Consider the following 26,927-nt stretch of genomic DNA (forward strand, 5'->3'; position numbering starts at 1 on the left):
GAATAGGCACAGAATATCTTTAAACTCCAGACTAACACATGTAAAGTTTATCTGGTAGTTTCTGGGAAAGCTTGAGCAAGAGAAGGATAGGATTACAGTGATATTCTGGGAAGATTAGTGCTCCTAGGGGTTTAGGAGTGGAAAGAAAGCGAAGCAGGGAGACAGGTCAGTAGATGTAATCACTCAAGCATGATAATGAGGGTGGAGCCAGGAAGATTCCAAAGTGAAACAGAATTAGGTTTTGGTCTCCGACTAGCTGGGGCCAGAAAGGGAATTGCAAGGGAGTATAACAAAGCATTCAGAAAGGAAAGACACAAAACAAAGACACTGGTTAAAAATGGTTTATGCAAATATTCTTTTTTTTTTTTTTCAAAGATCTTGTAGGAAAGTCCCTCCTTTGTTATATTTCCTCTACATGAACATTTCTCCTTTATTCTTAATTTAGGACTGAGTCAAGGATATGACAAAGTGACTTTGGATTCACGAAGACAAGTGGTGGAGTCTGAGAATGGAAAAAGTCCCCAGACTAAAGAGCTCTTAGAGAGAGAGAGACATGGGTTTGAATCAATTCTGAACCCTTAAGGGAAGTGAAGTCACTCCATCGTGTCCAACTCTGCTACCCCATGTACTGTAGCCTGCCAGGCTCCTCCATCCATGGGATTTTTCCAGGCAAGAATACTAGAGTGGGTTGCCATTTCCTTCTCCAGGGGATCTTCCTAACCCAGGGATCGAAACCAGGTCTCCTTCATTCAAGGCAAACTCTTTACCCTCTAAGCCACCAGGGAATCCTTAACTGAAAGCAAACTGTGTTTAGTTTCCACAAAGCAGTTTTGACAGAAACCCTCATGCAGACTGGCCTCCCCTGTCTTGGTGTGCTGGGACCTGTCCATTGGGTTCATCTTTGATTACATAGTCAGTTTCATATGGATTTAGAGTTAACAGGCAGGAGGCAAGTTTGATGATACACATGAGACATGCACAATTGTGCTAATTACTTCTGAAGCACTGTGTGAATGTTCTCGAGAAATCAGCATATCTTTAGAAAGCATATACCCGAGGAGTAGTTTCCAAACTTTTTTGTTATAAGGAACATTCATTAATGTTTAACAACTGCAGGATGGTAGTTATTTTCACTATCCACTAATTGAAAAAAATACAGATTATATATGGATGATAAAATAAAGGTTCCTTACTCAGAAGGAATTTAAGGCCCAAAAGTTAGAAACTACTGCTTGTTCCTACACTGCAATGTGTTTAAAGAGCCCAACTTTATAGATATCAGGCCTCTCATCTTCATCAAAGAGTATATTCACCCACAGTCCTCATGCAAAAAGCACCTATGTATGATTTCATGGACGCATATAGAATACAACAATTAATCAATTCTATTACACATGGAACATGTATAGAAATAGATCACAGAATATAAAGCAAGTGTTAATAAGTTTTGAAAAATCAGAATTATACAGAAAAAAGCCTTTTCAAAGTTAAGAAGAAAAACTTTTAAAATCCCAGTATGCTTAATAATATGAAAGTATTTAAACAACTCTTAAGTAAAAAAAATCTCAAAGAGAATTTTGAATTATTATTAATTGAATAATATTTAAGGTACTACATGTTGATATTTCTGAGTACAGCCAAAGAAATGTCAAGGAAATTTTATCATTTTATTTATTTATTTTTTTAATCTTGAATGCATTTTATTTTTATTTTATTTATTTATTTATTTTTACTTTACAATATTGTATTGGTTCTGCCACACATCAACATGAATCCTCCACGGGCGTACACGTGTTCCCCATCCCGAACCCCCCTCCCACCACCCTCCCCGTACCATCCTTCTGGGTCATCCCAGTACACCAGCCCCAAGGATCCTGTATCAAACCTGGACTGGCGATTTGTTACTTATATGATATTATACATGTTTCTAATGCATTCCCCCAAATCATCCCACCCTATCCCTCTCCCACAGAGTCCAAAAGACTGTTCTATACATCTGTGTCTCTTTTACTGTCTCACATACAGGGTTATCGTTACCATCTTTCTAAATTCCATATGTATGTGTTAGTATACTGCATTGGTGTTTTTCTTTCTGGCTTACTTCACTCTGCATAACAGGCTCCAGTTTCATCCACCTCATTAGAACTGATTCAAATGTATTCTTTTTAACGGCTGAGTAATACTCCATTGTGTATATGTACCACAGCTTTCTTATCCATTCATCTGCTGATGGACATCTAAGTTGCTTCCATGTCCTGGCTATTATAAACAGTGCTGCAGTGAACACTGGGGTACATGTGTCTCTTTCAATTCTGTTTTCCTTGGTGTGTATGCCCAGCAGTGGGATTGCTGGGTCATAAGGCAGTTCTATTTCCAGTTTTTTAAGGAATCTCCACACTCTTCTCCATAGTGCCTGTATTCGTTTGCATTCCCACCAACAGTGTAAGAAGGTTCCCTTTTCTCCACACCCTCTCCAGAATTTATTGTTTGTAGACTTTGGATCGCAGCCATTCTGACTGGCATGAAGTAATCTCAAAAATATACAAGCAACTCCTGCAGCTCAATTCCAGAAAAATAAACGACCAAATCAAAAAATGGGCCAAAGAACTAAACAGACATTTCTCCAAAGAAGATATACAGACATACCTATGGCTAACAAACACATGAAAAGATGCTCAACATCACTCATAATCAGAGAAATGCAAATCAAAACCACAATGAGGTACCATTTCACGCCAGTCAGAATGGCTGCTATCCAAAAGTCTATTGTTTATTTTAGAAAAGTAAAATGACAAAAATTAAACACTTAAAAGTTAGAGGGAAAAAATTATATTCAATAGAATAAGCCATAAGAAAGTAAAAAAGGAAAATAATAAATTTGAGCAAAAATTAACATATAGAAAAAAGAACAATAGAGAATCAGTTCAGTTCAGCTGCTCAGCCATGTCCAAGTCTTTGCAACCCCATGGACTTCAGCACACCAGCCTTCCCTGTCCCTCACCAACTCCTGGAGCTCACTCAAACTCATGTCTTTTGAGTCAGTGATGCCATCCAACCATCTCATCCTCTGTCATCCCCTTCTCCTTCTGCCTTCAGTCTTTCCCAGCATCAGGGTCTTTTCCAATGAGTCAGTTCTTCATATCAGGTGGCCAAAGTATTGGAGCTTCAGCTTCAGCATCAGTCCTTCCAGTGAACACACAGAACTGATTTCCTTTGGGATTGACTGGTTGGATCTCCTTGCAGTCCAAGGGACTCTCAAGAGTCTTCTCCAATACCACAGTTCAAAAAGCATCAATTCTTCAGCCCTCAGCCTTCTTTATGATCCAACTCTCATATCTATACATAAGAAGAACTAAAGAGCCTCTTGATGAAAGTGAAAGAGGAGAGTGAAAAAGTTGGTTTAAAGCCCAGCATTCAGAAAACTAAGATCATGGCATCCAGTCCCATCACTTCATGGCAAATAGATGGGGAAACAGTGGCAGACTTTATTTTTAGGAGCTCCAAAATCACTGCAGATGGTGATTGCAGCCATGAAATTAAAAGACGCTTACTCTTTGGAAGGAAAGTTATGACCAACCTAGATAGCATATTCAAAAGCAGAGACATTAAGGTCCATCTAGGCAAGCCTATGGTTTTTCCAGTGGTCATGTATGGATGTGAGAGTTGGACTATAAAGAAAGCTGAGTGCTGAAGCATTGATGCTTTTGAACTGTAGTGTTGGAGAAGACTCTTGAGAGTCCCTTGGACTGCAAGGAGATCCAAGCAGTCCATCCTAAAGGAGATCAGTCCTGGGTGTTCATTGGAAGGACTGATGTTGAAGCTGAAACTCCAATACTTTGGGCACCTGATGCGAAGAGCTGACTGGATTGAGGGCAGGAGGAGAAGGGGACTAGAGAGGATGAAATGGCTGGATGGCATCACCGACTCGATGCACATGAGTTTGGGTGAACTCCGGGAGTTGGTGATGGACAGGGAGGACTGGCGTGCTGCAATTTCTGGGGTCACAGAGAGTCGGACACGACTGAGAGACTGAACTGGAACTGGAACTGAAACTGGAAAAACCACAGCTTTGACCATACAAACCTTTGTTGGCAAAGTAGTGTTTTGGCTTTTTAATATGCTGTCTAGGAGTAAACCTTAGTTCCACTGAAACCTTTCAGAGTCACACAGGGAAGCTCTTTCTCATGAAATACTGAATGTCACTAGATAGACAAGACTAAGGCCAAAGGAAAGTGAAAATCTCATTACTTATCCTAAAAATGTTCCTATCCCTTGTCATGGGTTAGGGGTTGTTTTGGTGGTGATTCTCTCCTGAATGCAACGTGTGAACAGAAGGAAGAACCAAATTGCTAGAGTCAAGAGAAGGGTAACTGCAGAACTTTGCACAAAAGGGGAAATAAAGAGTTGAGTCAGCTGCAGAGAATAGGAACCTTGATGGGGAGGAACATAGATGTCTAGAGGATAACTTTATTAATTTTCCACAGTATGACTTCAATATAAAACCTCTTTCTTGCCTCATCTCTTTCTCATTAACTTATTATGGAGTTAGGTCTGTTTCAGACGTGTGACAAAGAACACAGCACAGTCTGAGGGAGGCCAAGGGGTGGTGGGTAACATCCAGCGGACAGATTTATCAGAGCTCAAGTCATAAGATTAAACCTTAATTTAAGAAAATATTTCTTGAGGCAACTAAAATAATATAGCACAGGTCCTCCAAGCTCTGGCAAACAAATCCAGAGGAATGGATCCTTCTATGTCCCTTGGATTCTATCAGTGCACTAAGGCTGGTATTCTGGGTTATAGAAGAAAGGGGTTATTTCATTTAATGTGGAACATAACTGTGTGAGGAAGATGATGGTATCCCTATTTCAAACTAAATCTGAAATTCAGAGAGGTTAATCACTTACAGGTTCACCCAATAGAGGTAGAGACCAGATCCCAACCAAGAGGGTCGGATTCTCCAAGCCATCCCCTCCCATCTCACCCCAGCAAGGGCACAGATAGTAGAGCTGACCTGTGGGGAAAATCTGAGCACTGGGTTGTGAGTGGGGACACAAGTGAAGGATCCCCTCCAGTTTCTAATCTCAGGAGAAGACCTCAGATCTGCTTGTGTTCAAGCCCTTGCCTAAGGCCAGAATCCTACACCACTCAATGCATGTAAGACAAGATTTGGGTGTAAAAAAAGTCTACACTTAAGGTTCAGTTCACAAAGCAATTTCATACTCAATCAGTGCAATAACCCTGTGAGGTAAGCAAGGCATACTTCATTCTTATGACTAAGTCTTAGGGAGGTTAAACCCAAGGTCTTTGAGGAATTTATTTTGTGAATCTTTATTTATTTATGAATCTTCATGAAATGTCATGTGACATAATTCCTAAGATCATATAGTAGCCTCAGGGCTTAAACATAGGACTGTGTTTTTAAGTCTATATATCGTACCCCTAAGTAGCCACCTCTACTGGTGTTCTTTGATCTTGATATCTTAGTTGAATAAGCTCTTGCAATCAGGACTGCCCTGTGAGTCTGTGCAGGCTGTGCCCTGCACAACTTTGAAGGATTTATTCTAAGCTACATGAATGTGAATGGCACATCCTCAATTTATGGTGCACATTGTGGAGAACTGTTTGCAACAGCCCTGACATAATGCAGAATCTGAGGTGGCTTTGAGAAAGGAAAATGTAATCATTATGAAAAAATGATTCTCATAACATGTACAAGTTTGTATGAAAGTTGTATAGGCCATGGTGCAAGGAGTATTTCCAACTAGTTTTTACACAGGGGCCTATTCTCTTATAAGAATTAAGCCCTTGACATTAGATGAGTATCTGTATGGGTCATAACATGCCATGGAGAAAGAGTTTGCTGTAACTGATATTGACAGTACACTGTATTCTCTTTCTGATTTATTTGATGCACATTTACTAAGCATCAAGTTATGAATGAGACATTCCAGGGACATGGCACAGTGTCTGCCTAAAGGGGGGTTAGAAATTCCCTGGGGAGAAAACACACTTAGGATTTGATTTAAAAAATAACAAACTAGGTAGTATTTTATTTAAAAAAAAATTGTATTTAAGTACAAAAAAATGCATGTTACTAATCTTGCAGTAGGAGGCCAGGAAGGGGAGATTTCCAGTTTGGACTAGTTAAGGATTAGTTATGAAAACAGTGGTAAGGGTGGGGGATGCCTGAGATGAATCAGAAAGAGTAGATAGAATCGAGGTGGATACATAAGAGGATTGAGGGTGAGGAAGGAGGGGCATTTCAACCATGAGTTGAGACATCTCTTTCCACTTGCTTTAGCTCTTCTGTATGACATCAAAGAGATGCCTGCAGCTGCCATTCTAGTGATGAGTGGTCATAAGAGAAACATCTGGATGGGGCTAATAAAAAAGAAACATTAAAACCCCAATCCAAAAATAATTAAAAAAATAAAACCAACAGTGCAGGCTTTCTCTTCTCTTCTTTTGTTTGGTGCTCATGAGCTGCTATATGTGGAAATGAGCCAACTGAGGAGAGATAGCTGAAGAAGGCAGGCGACTGGAGGCAGTTAAATGGGACGGCCTCTAATTATAGAGGCTGGGGCTACACTGCAAATAGGGCTTTTCCTAGTTGGAGCAGATCCCCAGTGCCACTTGAGCTGGAAAGCAAGGGTAACATCATTTTATGAACTGCCCCCACAGTACACTGGAAGGACTAGCGAGATACAGTGTGTTCTGTAACAAAAGTGAGCCTATACTTGCATATGTATCAAATTTTCACTAGATTTAAAAGTATATGTCATCAGGCACAGCATGGAATTGAAGCTGGAAGCCAGAATCAAGAGAGAGAATGAAATCAGTGCATTTACATTCCATAGTAATCCTTTTTCCCGTGGTCTTGGTAGTCCATGGAAAAAAAGAATGAAAGGCTGAGCTATTAAACTCCCCGCCTCAGGCTGAAAGTTGAGGGGTGGGAGATGGAGCAAAGAGGGGACAGAAGGAGAAGCTGGTCGTGTTGAAAACTCTTCAGCTGTTCTGGGAGAGACACATTTCCTCTTCAATGTAGAAGATGCCACCAGCAAAACTTCACAAGAGGATTTGAAGGATCCACTGACACTTTCATATCCGAAGAATTTTCTTTCAGAGCAGGTCGTTTAATAGGCATCAACCGTGCTGAATGAAAACCCAGAGAAAATAAACTCAGAAACCGAAAAACTGCAAAACTTAAAGTGTTGGTGGTAAAGAAAAATGTCACTAAAGGTCAGAAGTAAAGGAACTCCACATTTCAGATGAGTTACAAGATGCAAGACATTCAATGAGGCACAGGAATGAGAAGTCAACCCCAAAGCCAGGCTTCTCACCATGTCAGGTGCTTACCACTCAGACATGGTGCTAAAACACAGACCCTGTTCAGGTCTGGGGGGACCTGAGGTTCTGCGTGTCTAACAAGCTCTCGGGTAATGCTCAAAGCAGCCAGACCTCAGAACCCACACGGAGAGAAATGTCGATGGTACAGACTTTGTCTTCAGATCTAATGAATATGAAGGGCACTTTGATAGAATTCGAACAGTGGAAAGTCAGAAACGTAGAATAAGACATATTTCAAGGGAAAGAAAAATCAGAGAGAATTGAAACTCATGAAAGGCAGTACAATCATGATTCTGAAGGCCTGATGCTGGTGGGATATGATTTGAGGAGGTGATTAGTTTTGTGAGAAAAAAAAATGACACTTGTGTACGTGTGAAACAATTGTCTTATTCTTGGAAAGAACAAGGGAGAACCAAATAGGGTATGTCTCAATAACACCCTTCAAAAGAAGAACCAGATTCCGAGACTCTGCTCTCATGATGAACTGCCAGGGTAAACCACAGTTCAGCAGCTGCAAGCACGCTTGCCAATTACAGAGATAAAAATGTTTCTGAAAACAAAATTTCACGTATTCCCCCCCCACCCCTAACCCCCCCCCCCCCACCTCTGAGGTTGGCATCGTATCTTCCTGTGTATCTTGGGTGTAGCTTTTACCAGGCAGAATTTAGACACTAGAAACCAAATGAGGTGATAAACAGAGCCAGTTTGCAGAAGAGTCAAAATAACCCAGCAAGAATTGAAACCACAAATGCCCTAAGAGTCAGTCATTCACCAACCGAATGCTAATAGGAATCGGCACAAAGGACCATGCAGGTTAGCTTAAGGACTTAAAAACTGATAGGCGGTGTTGTGTGTGATAGTGTTCATTTTACCTTTGGCTTGTTTTAGAAACACATCCTACCTCTGCCACCCCACCCTTCCTCAGTGTCATCACAAAATGGTTTCAGTGCAAAAAACTTACAACACTGGGGGGAGGAGGGTATCTGGGACTTATTGTGTTGGTCAAAAAGTTCGCTTAGGTTTTTCCGTAAGACCTTATGGAAAAACTCAGATGAACTTTTTTGGCCAACCCAATACAACTCCAACCTGGGTGTCAAGAGACCTGAGTTCTAGAAGCATGGATGTTAAGATCTTCGGATCATGATGGGTTACCTAGATCATGGTCTTTAGATCTAGATGGGTGCAAATCTCAGCTCTGCCATTTATTCAGTGACCTCAGGTAGTTAAGTTCATTGGCCCACCACTTTAAAATGGAAATATTAATAGTACCTACATTCACAGGCTTGTAGGCAACCTTTAATGATGTAAGACACTCAGAACAATGCACAGCATGGAATTAATGGTTGATAAATGTCTGTTATTATTGTAACTAACTCTGTCACTAATTCAGGCACTGTAAGAAAGATATTTAATAAAAAGGGAAATAAAAAAATTCCTAGAAACAAATGACAATGAAAACGTGATGACCCAAAGCCTATGGAATGCAGCAAAAGCAGTTCTAAGGGGGAAGTTTATAGCAATACAACCCTACCTCAAGAAACAAACAAACAAAAAAAAACCCCATCAAATAGACAACCTGACTTAACACCTAAAACAACTGGATAAAGAAGAACAAACTGCAAAGTTAGTAGACGGACAGAAATCATAAAGATCAGAGCAGAAATAAATGAAAAAGAAAGTTAATTAGCTCAATTATCAAGAGAGTATGAACATCAAAATCCTTTCCATAACTAAAATTCTATGATTGTGTGGTCATTTTGGCCAATAAATTTGTAACATCCCAAGGCATCTGGGCAAATAATTCTTCTCTGCTAGGTCCTTATAGAATGTCTGGTAAAGCATTCAAGACCTGTGTTGATGGAGCAAACCTTTCCTTCCAACTTCTGTTCACAGCTCCTATTCACAGCCCACACTGTGGGCTCCAGGTAGCTCTACTCATGGCCCCTGAATGTGCTTTCAGAGTCCCAGGACCATGCCATCTACATCATTTTCTCTCCAGACTGTCTTCCCTGCTTTCTGTCCATACCCCTAAATCCTATCTATCCTTCAAAAACTAACCCAGGTTCCAGCTTCTCTATAAGGTTTTCTGCGATCACCATACTTCTGTATTGAAGAAGTCTTGTCTTCAATACAGAATTAATTGACCATTACCATATTCTGCCTTCATTCTTCTGAATTTGTTTTCCTACATTTGTTAATTTTCTCAACCCACTCCAGTATTTTTGCCTGGAGAGTTCAATGGACAGAGGAACCTGGCAGGCTACAGTTCATGGGGTCACAAAGTCAGACGTGACTGAGCTGTCACTCCTTAGCTTTTCAACTAGATAATAAACTCCCTGAGGTCATGCACAAGGATTTACTTTTGGTATCTCAGTCAAGCCTAGTATTTCCCCAACACAAAGGTGTTTTAATAAACAGCTATTGATTGGTTCCTTGTAAAAACCTGTGAAGCACTTAATAAGGCAATTAGCTTAATATGGAACTTCACTTAATGCTAATACTCTTCCTGCCAACATCTCTTTCTGCCCCTCAAAGACATCTGAAAAATTGATCTGCTTCCATCTAGTGGCAATTAAAACACAGGTGGTTCCTGTGGCCAGAAAAGACTTTCACTCAGTGGGTATGAGCATGAAAAAAATCTTTGTATCTTGTGGATTTCCTGCCCACAGAGACAGGGAGGTCAGCCTAGAGAAGGGTCAAGGACTCCCATCTACATTATCTAACAAGAGACAGGGAGGGCAATAAAAGAAACTTCATGGGCCCTATGTCCCCATCCTGTTACCCCTCCTGACTCTCTCGTCTCATCTCCTTCCAGCCAAGTTTTATAAAAGAGATGATGTATATATTCTGCCTCTACATTTTCATCCCCACTGATTCCTCAACCCCTGGCTATAGGACTTGCGTCATGAGCTCAACACTGAAAACAATTTCCCCACTGATACCCTTATTATATCTAGTAGAAACTTACTGGTTCTCCTTGCAGTATTTGAAATCATCTTCATTTCCCACTTTCCTTAGGTGGAGAAGGCAATGGCACCCCACTCCAGTACTCTTGCCTGGAAAATCCCATGGACAGAGAAGCCTGGTAGGCTGCAGTCCATGGGGTCGCTAAGAGTCGGACACGACTGAGCGACTTCACTTTCACTCTTCACTTTCACGCATTTGAGAAGGAAATGGCAACCCACTCCAGTGTTCTTGCCTTGAGAATCCCAGGGATGGGGGAGCCTGGTGGGCTGCCGTCTATGGGGTCACACAGAGTCGGACACGACTGAAGTGACTTAGCAGCAGCAGCAGCTTTCCTTAGGATCATGACCCCATACTCTCCTCATTTTCTTCTACCTTTCTGGCAGCCTCTCCCTGTTCTCCTTTACCTTAGCTGACGTGTTGATATTGACCTTCCTCTGGCTCCTATCCTCTCTCCCACATCCTCTTCCATTCTCACACTGTATAGACTCCCTTGGTGACTGTATGTGTTCCTAAGATATGGTTACCTCCTGTAATGTGAGGACCTCCAGATCCATTTCTTCTGCCCCAAGGTTGCCCCTTTGAGGCAGAAGAAACAGGCAGATAGAACCAACAAACTGTGGTTGAACCACAGACACCTAAACCTTAACAGGTACAAAACTGAACTTGTGATCATCACCTCCAAAACTTCTCATTCTTTTGTGTTCCCATCTCAGTAAATAATAAAACAGAGATGGTAACCATCCACCAGATCCCAGATCAGAACCATGGCAACTTATTTGAGTCTTCTCTCTCTCTCTTAGTCAATTAATAATCACAGTCAGTTGATTCTACCACCAGTTATCTCACAAACTCATCCTCATTGCTATTGCCCTAGACAGGCATCATTGGCTTTAACCTAATAACTTCAAATGCCTCCAAAACAGTTCTTTGCCCTCAGACTCACTCAACTCATGTTTACAAACTTTATGGATAGTGATCCTCCCAAGATGCAAATTTCAGCATGACATTCACCTGCTTCAACCCCTGTTAGTAATAACTCAATGACCTCAAGTCCATACTCCTGTGTATGGCTTATAAATTACTTTATAATAGCCTCTGTTGCCCTCTGTCTCCCCAGGTTTTCTTTTGTACCCTAAGCTACAGCTCAGTAAACTATTAAGAACTTCTCAATAACAATCTGTGGTTGGTAGGATGGTTGCCTGAACAAGAAACCAGCCTCCTCAGGGACCATCTTGCTTCATTTCCTCCAGCATTTGAAAAGGAGCCCAGTTGTCTGGCTGGGCACCTAGTCTGTCACCAAAATCTCATCTCTGTTGTTCGTTTGACATATACTTTCCTTCCTAAAATTTCAAAGCAACTCACCAAACCCTGAAACTGAGAAATGTCTTGTTGTCTTCATTTCTGCCAGGTGGGGCCTTGTATTTTCATATGAATGTGTTTTTGCAATTGAAGAAATATGAGATTCAAGACCAAATCAAACAACTTCCCCTTCTTTGGGGGAAGCTGTAGGTAGAATTAATGCTCCCCACCTTTCCCACATTTCTGAAGGTCAGTGCTTATCAGAGGTCTTTTACCCTCTTGTACTAGGTGCTGCAGGCTCAGATCTGGAATTATACCATTTTCTTAGAACCTGGGATTCATTAGTTTTTCAATAAATAAATCCTTGTTGACTTGATTGTTCACTGAATACTATATTTAGCATTGCCCTCATGTTCAGTCAGGATAAGAAGAAAAAAACCATAATGCTTCCAATCCACAAAGAAAATTCTGAAGCAATCAGAAAAAGCTGTCTTTACATAAACTGTCCCTTCTTAATAGGGTGGTACTTGTTCATTCATTCAGCTCCACTAGCACTGAAAAACCTGACAGCTATTAAGGAAGGTTATTAGATTTATTACTTTGTCTGGAAACTTTATTTGGATGAGATCCCATGTAAATAACTGTGGGCTTGCATGCTCAGTTGCTCAGTCATGTCTGACTCTTTGCAAAGCCATAGACTGCAGTCCATCAGGCTCCTCTATGTTAGTCTCCAGACAAGAACACTAGAGTGGGTTGCCATTTCCTCCTCCGGGGGCTCTTCCCAACCCAGGGACCAAACCCACGTCTCCTGTGTCTACGTCTCTCACATTGGCAAGAGGATTCATTATCACTGAGCCACCTGTGAAACCCATGTAAATAACTACTAAGGAGTTAATGTCTCTAGCTATAACAGGAAGTATCTCACAGAGGTAGAGAACAGATCAACAGATGTAGAAACTTCTTTCTGATCAAACTTACCTTCTCCGAGACTTTTTACCTAAAAATAGAAGAGAAAAATGGTATCAGCAGAAATAGGCAATTTCTCTATTTTATACTTAGAAGAGAAGGGAGATTCCCTATCTCAAAACAATTTTTTGAAGAGTCTTATGTCAGGTGGACCTCATCGGTGTCTAAGGGGATTTGAGGTCCTGGCTTAATGTTCTCATTTGAGCTTTGTAAGATACTCATTCGGAACAGACCCATTAATGCAGATGCTTCTTAGAGCACCATTTCATCCTTGATGCCGCTCATAAAGACAGAAGGCTAGTCTGAACTGTCTGATGATCAAGGCCCCATGTATCCATTCTTGTGTTTACCCATTCTGATCTGCCATCTCATCCTACCTACAGAGTCTTCCCTAAGAGACTCAGCTGCAAATACTGTAAGAATATGTATCATTACACCTCATGTCATCTTCTCTGTGAGAATATGCAAGAGAAATTTCACTCAGGTCTCAGTAGTTGGAACTACACGCCTCATCTGTGTAACCATTGTGTTCTTATCTTACAAACATACTGAATAGCATTACTGCTTATGTGTCCTTTGGCTGGGTGCAGGAAAACAGGCGTATCTGAAGCCTCTTTGTCCCTGGCTTTGACTTATTTGTGGTATTCTAAACCTTGACCTTCTTTTTCTTATTTTTAAACTAATTTTAATTTGCTGTGTTGAATGCGTTTGAGAAACTATCTTACATTCTTTTTGAAAAAAGCAGAGTATTAACAAGTGAATGAAACTGCAGGGTTAGGCTTCAGAGGAAACAAAAGCAAAAAATGCTTTTTGAGGAGGAAAAATATCACTAGGAGCCAATGTATTTCTGTGACTGTTAAGCTGGAGCACTAGATGATGAAATCTGGGTCCAGGTCCCTTTTTGCCAACTTAAGTGTGTCTTTGAATAACTACTTTCTCTCTCTAAGCTACCATTTCTTCATCTGTGAAAGAGGCTGATAATTGTTTTCCTCACTGAGTTGGTAAAATATGCTCAGATTATTTAAGCCAGGGCCTAGAGCATAGACAGTGCTCAATTCTTGTTTCAAACTTTTAAAATGTTAGAAATTGCTATTTTAAGTACTTCTTCCAAAATTTAGCAGGCCAGTGACATGAGCCAAAAGCATTTGAGCAGGGAGAAATAAATCTGAGTGAATTTCAGATTCTGCTCATTTTCATACAAATATATTTTTCTCTCAGGAACAATGAAACACATAGCAATACATGAGCAACAAGCTGTTCCTATTGAGAGAGTTTCTTTTTCAAGAAAAAGGGAACTAAGGGGCATCTGTTCAGTTTTGTGCCCAGTTCTCAACCTGTGTGTTGGTTCAGGTGGAAAATTCTTCTCAGGGGGGAGGCAGAGGGGAGGAGGAGAAAAATAGAGCCTCATTAATCTGAAGACCAGTTATTTTAAGGGGCATATTTTGATGGAAGTCTGATCTCTGACCCTAGCCCCTGGTGATATGAAATTTTAGAGATATGGTCAAAAACAGCACTGCCTCAGTTTCCTCATTTACTGAATAAGGCCAGTGATGCTGACTAATCAGAAAATGATGATGTTAGGAGAAATATATATATATATATATGTATATATATTTCTAGACAAGTCCATACACACGGAAGCATGTTTCTGGAGCCCACCCTTACTCCTTTCTTAGGAAAAAAATAAAGGAGCTGAAGTCTGGATATTAAGAAAACTCAGGCAGGGGCCAAAGTACAGGTTCAGAAGATCTATCTGAGGATAGGATGGGGGTCAAGACTCTGGTCATTTTATTAGCTACTCTGCTCAAAATATTCACTTGTCCCTTTTTTCCAGCTTTCAGAACCCCGAAAGCCTATATACAGTTCTCAGATTGATGAATACTGGATGCAGGCAGATTTATTGGCTTTGATCTTTCTTCTTATACAGGCATAAGCTCTATTGTATTAGAAAAGCTCTAGGGGCTTAACCCGGGAATCTATCCATCATTTATAGTCATTGTCTCTACAGGAAAAACATTTCTTTTTCCAAGAACTAACAGCTAAACTTTTTTAGAAAATAAAGTCACTTGAGAGTTAGCAATATCAGAAGGCATTTCACCAATGAGGACGACTGAGTGTGAGACTAAAGATGCCCTGACTTCCCTACAAAGTCAGTGATCTCTCAGGGCTTCTGTTCGCTAGTGCTTTTTGTTGGCATAACTGTAACTACCCTAACTGCCCGTTATCTATTTCCTGTTTGCCCCACACTGATTCCCACAGTGGGGGCACGAAGTTTTCAAGGTATCAGTTTGAGATCTTGTACAGAAATGACTCCAAGGTAAAAAAAAAGAATAATTAAAAACAACCCCACTGCTTTTCTCATCTGGTTAGAACACAGCCTTAGGTAGAACCTGCCTCCTGCACCCCACTACTAAATACGCACTTCAATTCTGGTTTTTTTTTTATTCCACTAGCACTTATTGAAATATTTAGCCATTTGAGAATATCTCCTTACTAAGGAAACTTCCAGCCCCACTATCCTTAGTGGTTATTTAAATAATAGCCCTCTTATCCCAGAGGGCAGAGCTTAACTACCCCATCTATTCTCTACCACCTCACTTCTGCCAATGTCACCCAAAGAAGGAGGAAAGAAAGGATGATTGTGAGACAGGCTTTCAGTCTTAAGGGAAAGGATAATCAACAGTAGGAGAAAAATCTCATTCTTCTCTTGCCTTAGTGCAATATTTAAGTAAATAGCATAGTACTATGAGATTGTGGGATCCAGTCTCAACTGAAGTTGCAAAAGCAGGAGCAGAGACCCTTTAACTGCTCAAGACTCTTCACTTTACAGTTAATGAAGTTCTTGTACACCAGGAGCACCCCCTTCCATTGTGTTTCTGGGTTGGTTACAAAACTGATCTAGTACCCTTGGTCTGGGCTTCCCAGGTGGTGCTGGTGGTAAAGAACCCACCTGTCAATGCAGGAGATGCAGGCAATGCAGGTTTAATCCCTGAGTTGGATAAGGGCATGACAACCCACTCCAGTATTCTTGCCTGGAGAATCCAATGGACAGAGGAGCCTGGCGGGCTACAGTCCATGGGGTCACAAGGAGTCAGACACGACTGAAGCAACTTAGCATGCAAGCACCCTTGGTCTTCAGTTTGGAATGAAAGATCAGATCATACCAGAGGACCATTAGGGATTGGCAGATAATATTCCGGCATTTGCCAGTGAGAATGGGTGGTATAGCAGTCTTTACATACTATACTCATGGAATATAATATATACTAATTAATTTGATGGAAGTGAAATTAAATGGTACTCAATTGACCCCATAGAGGTAACACAGAGAAGTTGTTTAGCCATTGTTTTGAGGTCATTGATGGCCCCTAAAGTTGAAGCAGGGTTATCTTTAAATCTGCCTAATGTCTATACTCGTCATTATCTTGAATGTTTCTGCCTGATTACTTTGGCCAAATGTGGGAGCACATACCCAAGACTTGCCTGATTATGGGCCTATAACCAGCAGGTTGGTTCCACTTGAGGGTTTGGACACACTCAGAAGGGCAGTGAAGAGAATGATGCTTCTGTTCTTCACTGATGGTGTTTTGCCTACTATGCTAAGCAGCAGACACTAACTTCTTGAGGCAGTCCTCCTTATTATCTTTTCTTTTCCAGTCCAGAGTGGAGGGGAAGCATAAGTATGGGGTGCATTTGGTTAAACCTGTGACTTTGGTGAATAGACACAGGGAAGAAAATGTGGGGATTTCCCTAAGGGACAATGCAACAGCTCCCACACATTAGGAGTCAGACAAGTGTCTGACTCTTGACAAAGTTGGGTATTTGAGAGCAGTGCTTTGAAAACATTGCCTGCATGCTCAGTCGTGTCCAATTCTTTGCAGCCACATGCACTGTAGCCCACTGGGCTCCTCTGTCCATGAGATTCTCCAGGCAAGAATACTGGAGTGGGTTTCCACTGCCTACTTCAGGGTATCTTCCCAATCTAGGGATCAAACCTGCATCTGCTCCTTTTTTAACATTGGCAGGTGGATTCTTTACCACTGCACCACCAGGGAAACCCTGTGGGACATTAAATTCACTTCCTAGTAGAATTGCACTGAAATCAAAAGCATGTGGGCTCTTATAGGACCAGATCACACATTCTTTTTTTAAGAATTAAATAATAGCAAACCATTACAATTTCTCATTTGTCTGTTAATACCCTAGCAAGATGGTCAGGTAGTAACAGGTACTTGAAGATAGTAGGCATTTTAAAAAGACTTGTCAGATGAAAAGAAAAAATTAGTCAACTTATTGTAATCAGAGTGTGTACTGGGCTGCTTCATGCATCTCTAGGGACTGATGTTTATAGAACCCAGAATTTGGTATTCTGCTTTAGTCAAAGCTCTCATACTTAATTTTCTGTGGCTTTGCACATTTTCTTCCACTTGAAAGTTGTACCATTTTTACATGAAGGTAAACTCACGTACTTTTTTTTAATCTCCTTGCCAGCCAAATGATAAATGCCAACCCAAAGAATGCGGTCACCATGACTGCCACCGGGATGAAGAGGGGGTTATAATCACTCTCTTCGTTTATTGAGATAGTCCTGTTTACTTCTGAAAGAGAAATCAGTAACGCATTTAGATGAGCCCACAAGCCTTATTTCCTTAGTGTCTTTTCAAAACATTAAACTTTCTTCCTCCTTACATCTTCTAATAATTGTCCATTTGACACTATTAGACAGATGAGGAAACTGGCCTGGGAAAACCCGTGATGAGTGTACGGCAGAAGCAACGACTAAACTAGCTTTTCTGGCTCAATGCCTACAGAATCTCAATCCTCAGATTTGTGAGTCATGGAATTCCTGGGAGATGCACCTAAATATTTTGGTAAAAAGTGGTCATCACTGTACTCAGCTCTATGATCTTGATCACTGCCTAGGACTCAAACACAGAGAAGAACAAAAAAGTCTAGTACAACTACAGAAAAAATAAAAGCCAGTGATCTGAACCAGGTAACTTTTCAACCAAAGCAAAGTATTAAGGCTTTGAAGCAGCTATGCAAATGCAGGCACATACAATTACACGCCGAGGACTTGCACTAATTTGTCTTCCAAATGCTGTACTCCTACCATTTCCCTCTACTTCTTTCACAAATCAATAAAAGGATACATTTATATATCCTCTCATAAGGGTGAACTAAGTTTATGTGGGGACCTTTATTGAAAAAACACTGATACGAAAAAATTTATCTTCTGATACCATCAGTTGAAGAAACTTACTTTTGCATATTGGCACAGGGTCTGACTGTCCCTTATTCTTCACATCACTTTGATGAACCCTTTCAAGGTGTTTTCATCCCCGCACCCAAATGTATAATGGAAAAGAGGTGCAATTCCCAGAGGGTTGCATCTATGGACTGTAGGAGGTTAAGGAGGCAGACACTAGCCCAGCCTTTAAAGGAAATGCCCCATAAGTCTGATGTACAGTCCTCCTCCAAAGACCTCATGCCACCTCCCCAACTCCCTACCCCACTTCCTGGCCCTAGACCAGAGAGATCAGCTTCTCTGTGAGCTTCTACAGATCCTACCACTTAAGGACTGCTGCCATGGGATGAATTGGGAGAGTAGCACTGGCGTATTCACACTACCATGTGTAAATAGCTAGCTAGTGGGAAGCTGCTGCATAGCACATGGAGCTCAGCTCGGTGCTCCATGGTGACCCAGAGGGGTGGGATGGGGTGGCTCAAGGGAGGCTGAGAGGGAGGGGAGATGTGTATACTTAGAGCTGATTCACGTTGTTGGATAGCAGAAACTAACACAACATTGTAAAACATTTATACTCTAATAGAAATAGAGCCTTTAAAAAAGACAAAAATAAAGCGTTCTTTCATTGGTGTAGTCTTGGGGCAGACATGGGTAAGTGTTCTGTCAAATGCTAATTGAACATGGATTAATATAGCACCTATTGCCTGGTGCTGTGTCAGGTGGAAGGTATACAGAGATGAGAAAGACACAGTTCTTATGCACAGACAGATTTGGGAGGAATCAACTTTGTGATAATTGAGAAGTATCCCTTACTTTGGGAATTAGGTGGTCACTGGTGACTTTTGTGGAGATATTTTAGTAGACTAGCCACCTCATGCGAAGAGTTGACTCATTGGAAAAGACTCTGATGCTGGGAGGGATTGGGGGCAGGAGGAGAAGGGGACGACAGAGGATGAGATGGCTGGATGGCATCACCTACTCGATGGACGTGAGTCTGAGTGAACTCCTGGAGTTGGCGATGGACAGGGAGGCCTGGCATGCTGCGATTCATGGGGTCGCAGAGTCGGACACGACTGAGCGACTGAACTGAACTGAACAGAGAAGTAAGATTGTACTGGAATAGAAAAATGTGTAAGAAATAAGTCAGTAGAAACAGTGAGTTTAGATGTTAAGGGAGGAGGAGTTGAGAACTGGCTGAAAAGTAAAAAAAGCAATCACTGTCATTGAAGGAAGAGGAAAGAGCAGCCAAAGATTTTATGGTAAATCAATGTGTATGAATCTTTTTTTAAGCTACATATGTCTTAGCAACAAAACTTCAAAGTTTAATACTTTTTCCCACCATGTGCTTATTCATCAAATACCTCTTTAAGTCTTGAACATATTGGGCCAAACTTACTCACTTTGACATTTTGGACTAGGGCTGGACCAATTTCCGGACAATCCACAGATAGTTTTTTTCTCCCCAATTAACTCAGCTTCTTCTGAACAACTGAAGGTGCACGTGGAGGAAAAGCCAAAGTCGACAAGGGGGTGATTACAGTCCATGGTTCCCAAATCAGGTTCTGTTAGAGGCTCACATTGAATCACTTCAATGAAGAAGAAAAAAAAAAATCAGTATTTCTGAGCAGAGACCTTCTGTGAGGAACAGCTTTTAGCCAAACTGCCTAACTTAACTGGGGAACCATTGACATGAATCTAGACATTTCTAATTTCTAGAAATTACTTCTGATGGTGCTTCCAGGCTTTCTTGTCTTGAGAATGATGGAGAGTGGTGAGTCAGAGGTAGAATGAGGAGAACCCAGAAAGCCCATGGTGGGAGGGGAGCAGTGGGGTTGGGGAGAGGTGGGGAGAGCTGGCTGTTCCATGTTGCTTCCCCAGCCCTGGTAACTCTCTAGCTCTTCTGGAAGCACCATGCTATGTGGCCTTGGCCTCAAGAGCTCTTATGGTGCATTGTCAACAAAGACAGAATTTCTTGCCTTTGGGCTTCCCTGGTGGCTCAGAGGTTAAAGTGTCTGCCTGCAATGCGGGAGACCTGGGTTCAATCCCTGGGTTGGGAAGATCCCCTGGAGAAGAAAATAGCAACCCACTCCAGTATTCTTGCCTGGAGAATCCCATAGATGGAGGGGCCTGGTAGGTTACAGTACACCGGGTCGCAAAGAGTCAGACACGACTGAGCGACTTCACTTTCACTTTCACTTTACCTGTTCTAACATCAGTCCAAGAAGTTTTGAAAAACACCGCCATTCTCTGAAGCAAGTCCCTCAAATTTTTTAAAATTTAGCAAGTTGGTCAATTAGTTCTATGATTTCAAATATGATTGAATTGTTTTTTTCTAGAATTAAACCACTTAAACTAGTGAGTCAAAAGCATAAAGGTTGAATATGTAATCAAAACTTCACAAGTTTAGATACCACCAGTTTTTTTCCCCTAAAGAGATGACCTTGACAGTAAATAAGAAAGAAAAAAAAAAAAAAAACCACCACGTTTCAAATGAAAAAAAAAAAAATCAAGAGATTGTATGTTTGTTTTTCACAGAATTTGCTATTCTCCTGAGAATACATGGAGGAGGAAAGGTAAAACATGATTCTAAGAATAAACCAAATAAAACAATCAATAAAGACCTCTAACCCCACCACCCCAGAATAAGGGGTTATTGAAAGGGAGAACAATCAAAATTCAACAGCAGTTCAGCAAGACTGATTATTCCATAGCAATGAGAAAAATAAAAGTAAGATAAAAAATACAGTATAACCACACTGTTCTGCTGAACAGTGTGTGTGTATATATATATATATATATATATATATATATATATATATACGCACATATATAGTGACATAGTCTCAGAGATAATTGATTGTTATTTTTTGTTTGTGGTTTTTCTTTTAAATTAGAAAAAAATAACCCCTTTGAAAAGTATCACGGTAAAATCTAAGTTAGGTTAAATTATGTTTCAAAAGAGGACATAGAATTCTTAGTAAGGCTCCGCCACATTTTCTTAGTTTATAAATCCAGGATTGCCATGATAAAGCCTCTGGTATGAACATAGGCTCACCTTGACAGGTTGGTTCTGGAGATGACCAGTTTCCAAATGGTCCGCAAGTGGTTTCTTCAATCCCAATTATGTCTGTTCCCTTAGAGCAGTTGAAGGCACACTGCGACATGAAGCTGAAGTTTCCCAAAGGGTGAGTACAGGTCATGGTACTCAGCTTTGGGGCCTCCAAAGGCACACACTGAGTCACTTCAATGAGAAAAGAAACAGAGTTAAGAGGACCTGATGAGCCGGTTGAATCTTAGCTATGATACTTAATAAACAAGTATCTTTAAGCAAGGTGATTTAATCCTTCCAGCTTTAGGTTCTTTATCTATAAAAGAGGGATAATGATAAATGTATTGACTTCTCAGAGTTTGGGAATTAAATAATTTAATGCAAGTCAAGGATTTAAAGTCTGGTTCATAGGAAGCTTTCAATGAAATATTAGCTAATCTGCATGCACACAATCTTATTATCTTTGGCATTACCTGGACAGAGAACTTTCAAATGTAGACAGGTTTAAGTGGGAATGACCAGCTCAGTTTGGAAACAGCTGCCATATTAGAGACCCTAAGTATGCCAGAGTGTTGGAAGTAGGAGGTTCACAGAAAGACTGGGTATCCATAACTGTCTTCTTTACAAGGGGAGAAGATAAAAGCTTTCAGTTCAGTTCAATTCAGTTCAGTCGCTCAGTTGTGTCTGACTCTTTGCAACCCCATGAATCGCAGCATGCCAGGCCTTCCTGTCCATCACCAACTCCTGGAGTTTGCCCGAACTCATGTCCATCAAGTCGGTGAAGCCATCCAGCTATCTCATCCTCTTTCGTTCCCTTCTGCTCCTGCCCCTGATCCCTCCCAGCATCAGGGTCTTTTCCGATGAGTCAACTCTTCTCATGAGGTGGCCAAAGTATTGGAGTTTCAGCTTCAGCATCAGTCCTTCCAATGAACACCCAGGACTGATCCTCTTTAGGATGGACTGGTGGATCTCCTTGCAGTCCAAGGGACTCTCAAGAGTCTTCTCCAACACCACAGTTCAAAGGCATCAATTCTTTGGCGCTCAGCTTTCTTCAGAGTCCAACACTCGCATCCATATATGACAACTGGAAAAACGATAGCCTTAACTAGATGGACCTTTGTGGGCAAAGTAATGTCTCTGCTTTTTAATATGCTGTCTAGGTTGGCCATAGCTTTTCTTCCAAGGAGTAAGCAAGCGTCTTTTAATTTCATGGCTGCAATCACCATCTGCAGTGATTTTGGAGCCCAAGAAAATAAAGTCTGACACTGTTCCCACTGTTTCCCCATCTATTTCCCATGAAGTAATGGGACAAGATGCCATTATCTTCGTTTTCTGAATGTTGAGCTTTAAGCCAACTTTTTCCCTCTCCTCTTTCACATTCATCAAAAGGCTTTTTAGTTCCTTTTCAATTTCTGTCATAAGGGTGATGGCATCTGCATATCTGAGGTTATTGATATTTCTCCCGGCAGTCTTAATTCCAGCTTATGCTTCTTCCAGCCCAGCATTTCTCATGATGTACTCTGCATAGAAGTTAAATAAACAGGGTGACAATATACAGCCTTGATGTACTCCTTTTCGTATTTGGAACCAGTCTGTTGTTTCACGTCCAGTTCTAACTGTTGCTTCCTGACCTGCATATAGGTTTCCAAAGAGGCAGGTCAGGTGCTCTGGTATTCCCATCTCTTTCAGAATTTTCCACAGTTTATTGTGATCCACATAGTCAAAGGCTTTGGCATAGTCAATAAAGCAAAAATAGATGTTTTTCTGGAACTCTCTTGCTTTTGTGATGATCCAGCGGATATTGGCAATTTGATCTCTGCTTCCTCTGTCTTTTCTAAAACCAGTTTAAACATCTGGAAGTTCACGGTTCATGTATTGCCGAAGCCTGACTTGGAGAATTTTGAACATTACTTTACTAGTGTGTGAGATGAGTGCAATTGTGCAGTAATTTGAGCATTCTTTGGCATTGTCTTTCTTTGGGATTGGAATGAAAACTGCCCTTTTCCAGTCCTGTGGCCACTGCTGAGTTTTCCAAATGTGCTAGAGTATTGAGTGCAGCACTTTCACAGCATCTTCTTTCAGGATTTGAAATAGCTCAACTGGAATTCCATCACCTCCACTAGCTTTGTTCATAGTGATGCTCTCTAAAGCCCACTTGACTTCACATTCCAGGATGTCTGGCTCTAGGTGAGTGATCACATCATCATGATTATCTTGATTGTGAAGATCCTTTTTGTACAGTTCTTCTGAGTATTCTTGCCACCTCTTCTTAATATCTTCTGCTTCTGTTAGGTCCAGACCATTTCTGTCCTTTATCGAGCCCATGTTTGCATGAAATGTTCCCTTGGTATCTCTAATTTTCTTGAAGAGATCTCTAGTCTTTCCCATTCTGTCGTTTTCCTCTATTTCTTTGTATCGATCACTGAAGAAGGCTTTCTTATCTCTTCTTGGTATTCTTTGGAACTCTGCATTCAGACGCTTATATCTTTCCTTTTCTCCTTTGCTTTTCACTTCTCTTCTTTTCACAGCTATTTGTAAGGCCTCCCCAGACAGCCATGTTGCTTTTTTGCATTTCTTTTCCATGGGGATGGTCTTGATCCCTGTCTCCTGTACAATGTCATGAACCTCCGTCTATAGTTCATCAGGCACTCTATCAGATCGGTCCCTTAAATCTATTTCTTATGTCCACTGTATAATCATAAGGAATTTGATTTAGGTCATACCTGAATGGTCTAGCGGTTTTCCCTGCTTTCTTCAATTTAAGTCTGAATTTGGCAATAAAGAGTTCATGATCTGAGCCACAGTCAGCTCCCAGTCTTGTTTTTGCTGACTGTATAAAGCTTCTCCATCTTTGGCTGCAGAGAATATAATCAATCTGATTTCAGTGTTGACCATCTGGTGATGTCCATGTGCAGAGTCTTCTCTTGTGTTGTTGGAAGAGGGTGTTTGCTATGACCAGTGCATTTTCTTGGCAAAACTCTATTAGCCTTTGCCCTGCTTCATTCCGTACTCCAGGGCCAAATTTGCCTGTTACTCCAGGTGTTTCTTGACTTCCTACTTTTGCATTCCAGTCCCCTATAATGAAAAGGACATCTTTTTTGGGTGTTGGTTCTAAAAGGTCTTGTAGGTCTTCATAGAACCATTCAACTTCAGCTTCTTCAGTGTTGCTGGTTGGGGCATAGGCTTTAGGAAGCATCTAAGCCTGCATTCTGTCTTCATATCTCTAGATCAGGTCCAGAGCTTTGGTTCTTCTGATTTTGACAGTCCTCTGCAGAACGTATGTCTACTTTCTTTCTCTCATCAGTGGCATAATAGATTAAATTAAGACTTGGAATTCAGTCTTCATGTTTTAGGTCCTGCCACATCATTTAGGCAAATATTGCAACTCTTGTGTCTTATTCCTTATCAAATGTGAGCTATCATTTTAACCTTGTTCTTAAGAAATAAATGAAGAATTGAAGATTGAATTCAAGAAATTAGAATAATTTTAGTATTTTCCATCTACAGTACAAGTACAAATGAAAGTCACTTATGTTGTCCATATCAGTGCATGCCCACAAGCAGGTGCCTAAGTCTCAATGTTACAGATACAGTGATAAATAAAATACTGACTGATCCCAAGTTGCTGTCAGTCTGCTGAGGCATGCAGACAACTAAATGGATGATTTCAACAAATGCCAGATAAATAAGAAACAAATATGTGGAGCTATTGGAACACAGAATAGGGATGCTTAACCTGTCTTGGCATCCAAAGAAAACTTCCAGATAGAAATGGCCCCTGAACTGTTATCTTCCAGTTGAATATGTATTTTATCCATGTGCAAAATGAGGAAGCCATGAGCAAGTCAATGAGCTACAAAGCAATATGGTAAGTGTGGAAGACTACAAGGATTTTGATGTTAATACTAGAAGGAAAGAGGAGGGATGATGTGAGATGAGATTAGATAGAAAGACAGGTGCTAAGGCAAAATGCCCCTATCTTTTCATCAATTTAATGAGTATCTACTGTAGATCAAGCATTATTCTATGCCTTGAGTTCAGAGTTCAGATTTCATCCTATGGGACAAATGATAGGTAGAAATTAAATGGTGGATGGCCACATATGTGTGATGTTTACTTGATTTTTTAAGTTGATCAGACTGCCTATAGTATGAATAATATATTTGAGGTGAGCTAATTTAAAGATGTAGAACTCAGCTCAGAAATTATTGCAATAATCTAGGAGGAAGATAATGAAGGCAATAGTGTAGAGTTAACAAGTAGAAGACAAGTTGGAGAAACATTAAATTATAAAAATGAGTAGTGTGTTACTTTGCAAAAATGTAGGAGGAGGTGAGAGAGTTTTATACCAGGGTACCCATATAAATGGTGGTACCACACACTGAGATAAGGAATACAAAAAGGAAAGCTGGCTGGAGAAAATTGATTTTTCAATATTTGGGGCACCCCAAAGATTATGCTTAGCATATTTGGAGTTCAGGGCTGGAAACAGATTTGTCTGTCCAAAGCCCACATAGATGTGTGCATCCACAGAAGTTTCTAGGTTTGACCAAAGGGGACATGTAAAGCGAGAAGAGCAATGGATGAAAGATGGAAGATAAGAAATAACAATAAATATACGGGCTTGAGTAAGTGCCCATGAGGAAACCCAAGGAGAAACAATCATAGGTAGAAAGAAAACCAGGGAAGAGTTGTATGATGGAAACCAAGACAGAAAAAAAAAAAAGAATACAACGTTCAAAAAGGAGTGAAATGGGCATGCTGATGATATAATAATTTTTAAAAATTTAGAAATGGAGTGAGTGTAAAGTATTGGATAGAAGTCAGGGCTTAGGAATTGAGTGAAATGAGTCAGATCTATTCCAGTTGGTTGATCATTTAAATTTGTTTGGCTTTAATTCCTTATTCATTGCATACACTGCTCTTTTCTTATTATATTTTTCTATTTTATTCACCAGATACTTCAAATATAGTTTTGAAACTTCACCAATATCAATCAAAGGACTTGAAGTTTCTTTCAGTAGTGAGTTGACTAGGTCAAAGACTCCATGTCTTTCAGTCTATGTATTCTTTCCTTTCTGTTTCTACCACCACGACTCAGAATGATTTCAATGGACTCCTAATGATGCTCTCCATCATCCCATCTTTTCTTTTTTGTTCTCTGGTCCATCTTATGCACTGCTTCTAAGATAATTGCCCTAAATTCTGGTGTTCAGATACTAAGTGGTTTCTCACTATCAAATAAAGGCTAGAGATTTTTATTTGGCAATTTTTAGTCTTTACAGGCTTCCTCCAGCATATCTGGCTTTCCATCAGATTAAATTATAAGCATGTGTAATTTCCACTGTGTGCATGCTCAGTTGCCATGTCATATTTGACTCTCTATGACCCCATGGACTCTAGCCTGCCAGTCTCCCCTGTCCATGGGATTTCCCAGAGAAGAATACAGGAGTGAGTTGCCATTTCCTCTTCCAGGGTCTCAAACCCCTGTCTAATTTCCTGCATTGGCAGGCAGATTCTCTACTGCTGAGCCATCATGGAAACCCATAATTTCCACTAGTTAACTGTAAATCCTTTAAGGTAAGAATCTGTAATAGATTTATCCTCATCCCCTAAAATGCCAGCCAATGTGTTGAATTTATTATTCTATTTCCTGACAGACACTATATATCATCATGTGAATTTTTCTTTTTGGTCTTGCTTTTGTCATGATCTTGAAGATAATGTAAAAAGCAAGGTGGGTGATTCAGCCTCCTAATGATAAATGGTATTGTTTCTTTCAGATTCAGAGTTCTAATGAATCCAACAAGCTCACTAGCTTATGCATTCCTTAACAGCCAGAATCTATCAGGCCTGATTCATTATTGTAATCCTTACAGCTTTTATTCCAATGCCAATGCTCTTGTGGCACTCAAAAGGACTTGCTGAGAAGTGAATTGAAACTTCATGCTGACTTATGAAATCTTTACGGAAAAGTAACAATATTGTGCAAGCATGGCCTACTGATCAAAACTTCTCATTTCTCAGAATGGCTAGTATCATTTTCCC

The 26,927-nt window shown here is 40.5% G+C and overlaps 1 protein-coding gene across 6 annotated transcripts in view; it reads right to left on the minus strand.

The window, feature by feature from the left end:
• The window catches only part of SELL (selectin L), a 53,582-nt gene that overhangs the window by 21,960 nt on the left and 4,695 nt on the right, over positions 1-26,927 (minus strand). For 5 of the 6 annotated variants that reach the window (XR_011247680.1, XR_011247682.1, XR_011247681.1 and 2 more), the window contains exons 5-8: positions 20,886-21,071; positions 19,231-19,416; positions 17,052-17,180; positions 12,595-12,613 (exon numbers count right to left, since the gene is read on the minus strand). Coding sequence is in view for 3 of the 6 variants with exons in the window: in XM_069545606.1 (XP_069401707.1) it covers positions 12,595-12,613; positions 17,052-17,180; positions 19,231-19,416; positions 20,886-21,071 (520 nt within the window). In the remaining 3 variants the exon portion in view is untranslated. Of the gene's footprint in view, positions 1-6,050; positions 7,156-12,594; positions 12,614-17,051; positions 17,181-19,230; positions 19,417-20,885; positions 21,072-26,927 lie in introns of those variants that run through there. The other variant, XM_069545607.1, reaches the window with a different exon arrangement.

Source organism: Ovis canadensis, chromosome 12, assembly GCF_042477335.2.
Source record: "Ovis canadensis isolate MfBH-ARS-UI-01 breed Bighorn chromosome 12, ARS-UI_OviCan_v2, whole genome shotgun sequence".
Taxonomy (NCBI): domain Eukaryota; kingdom Metazoa; phylum Chordata; class Mammalia; order Artiodactyla; family Bovidae; genus Ovis; species Ovis canadensis.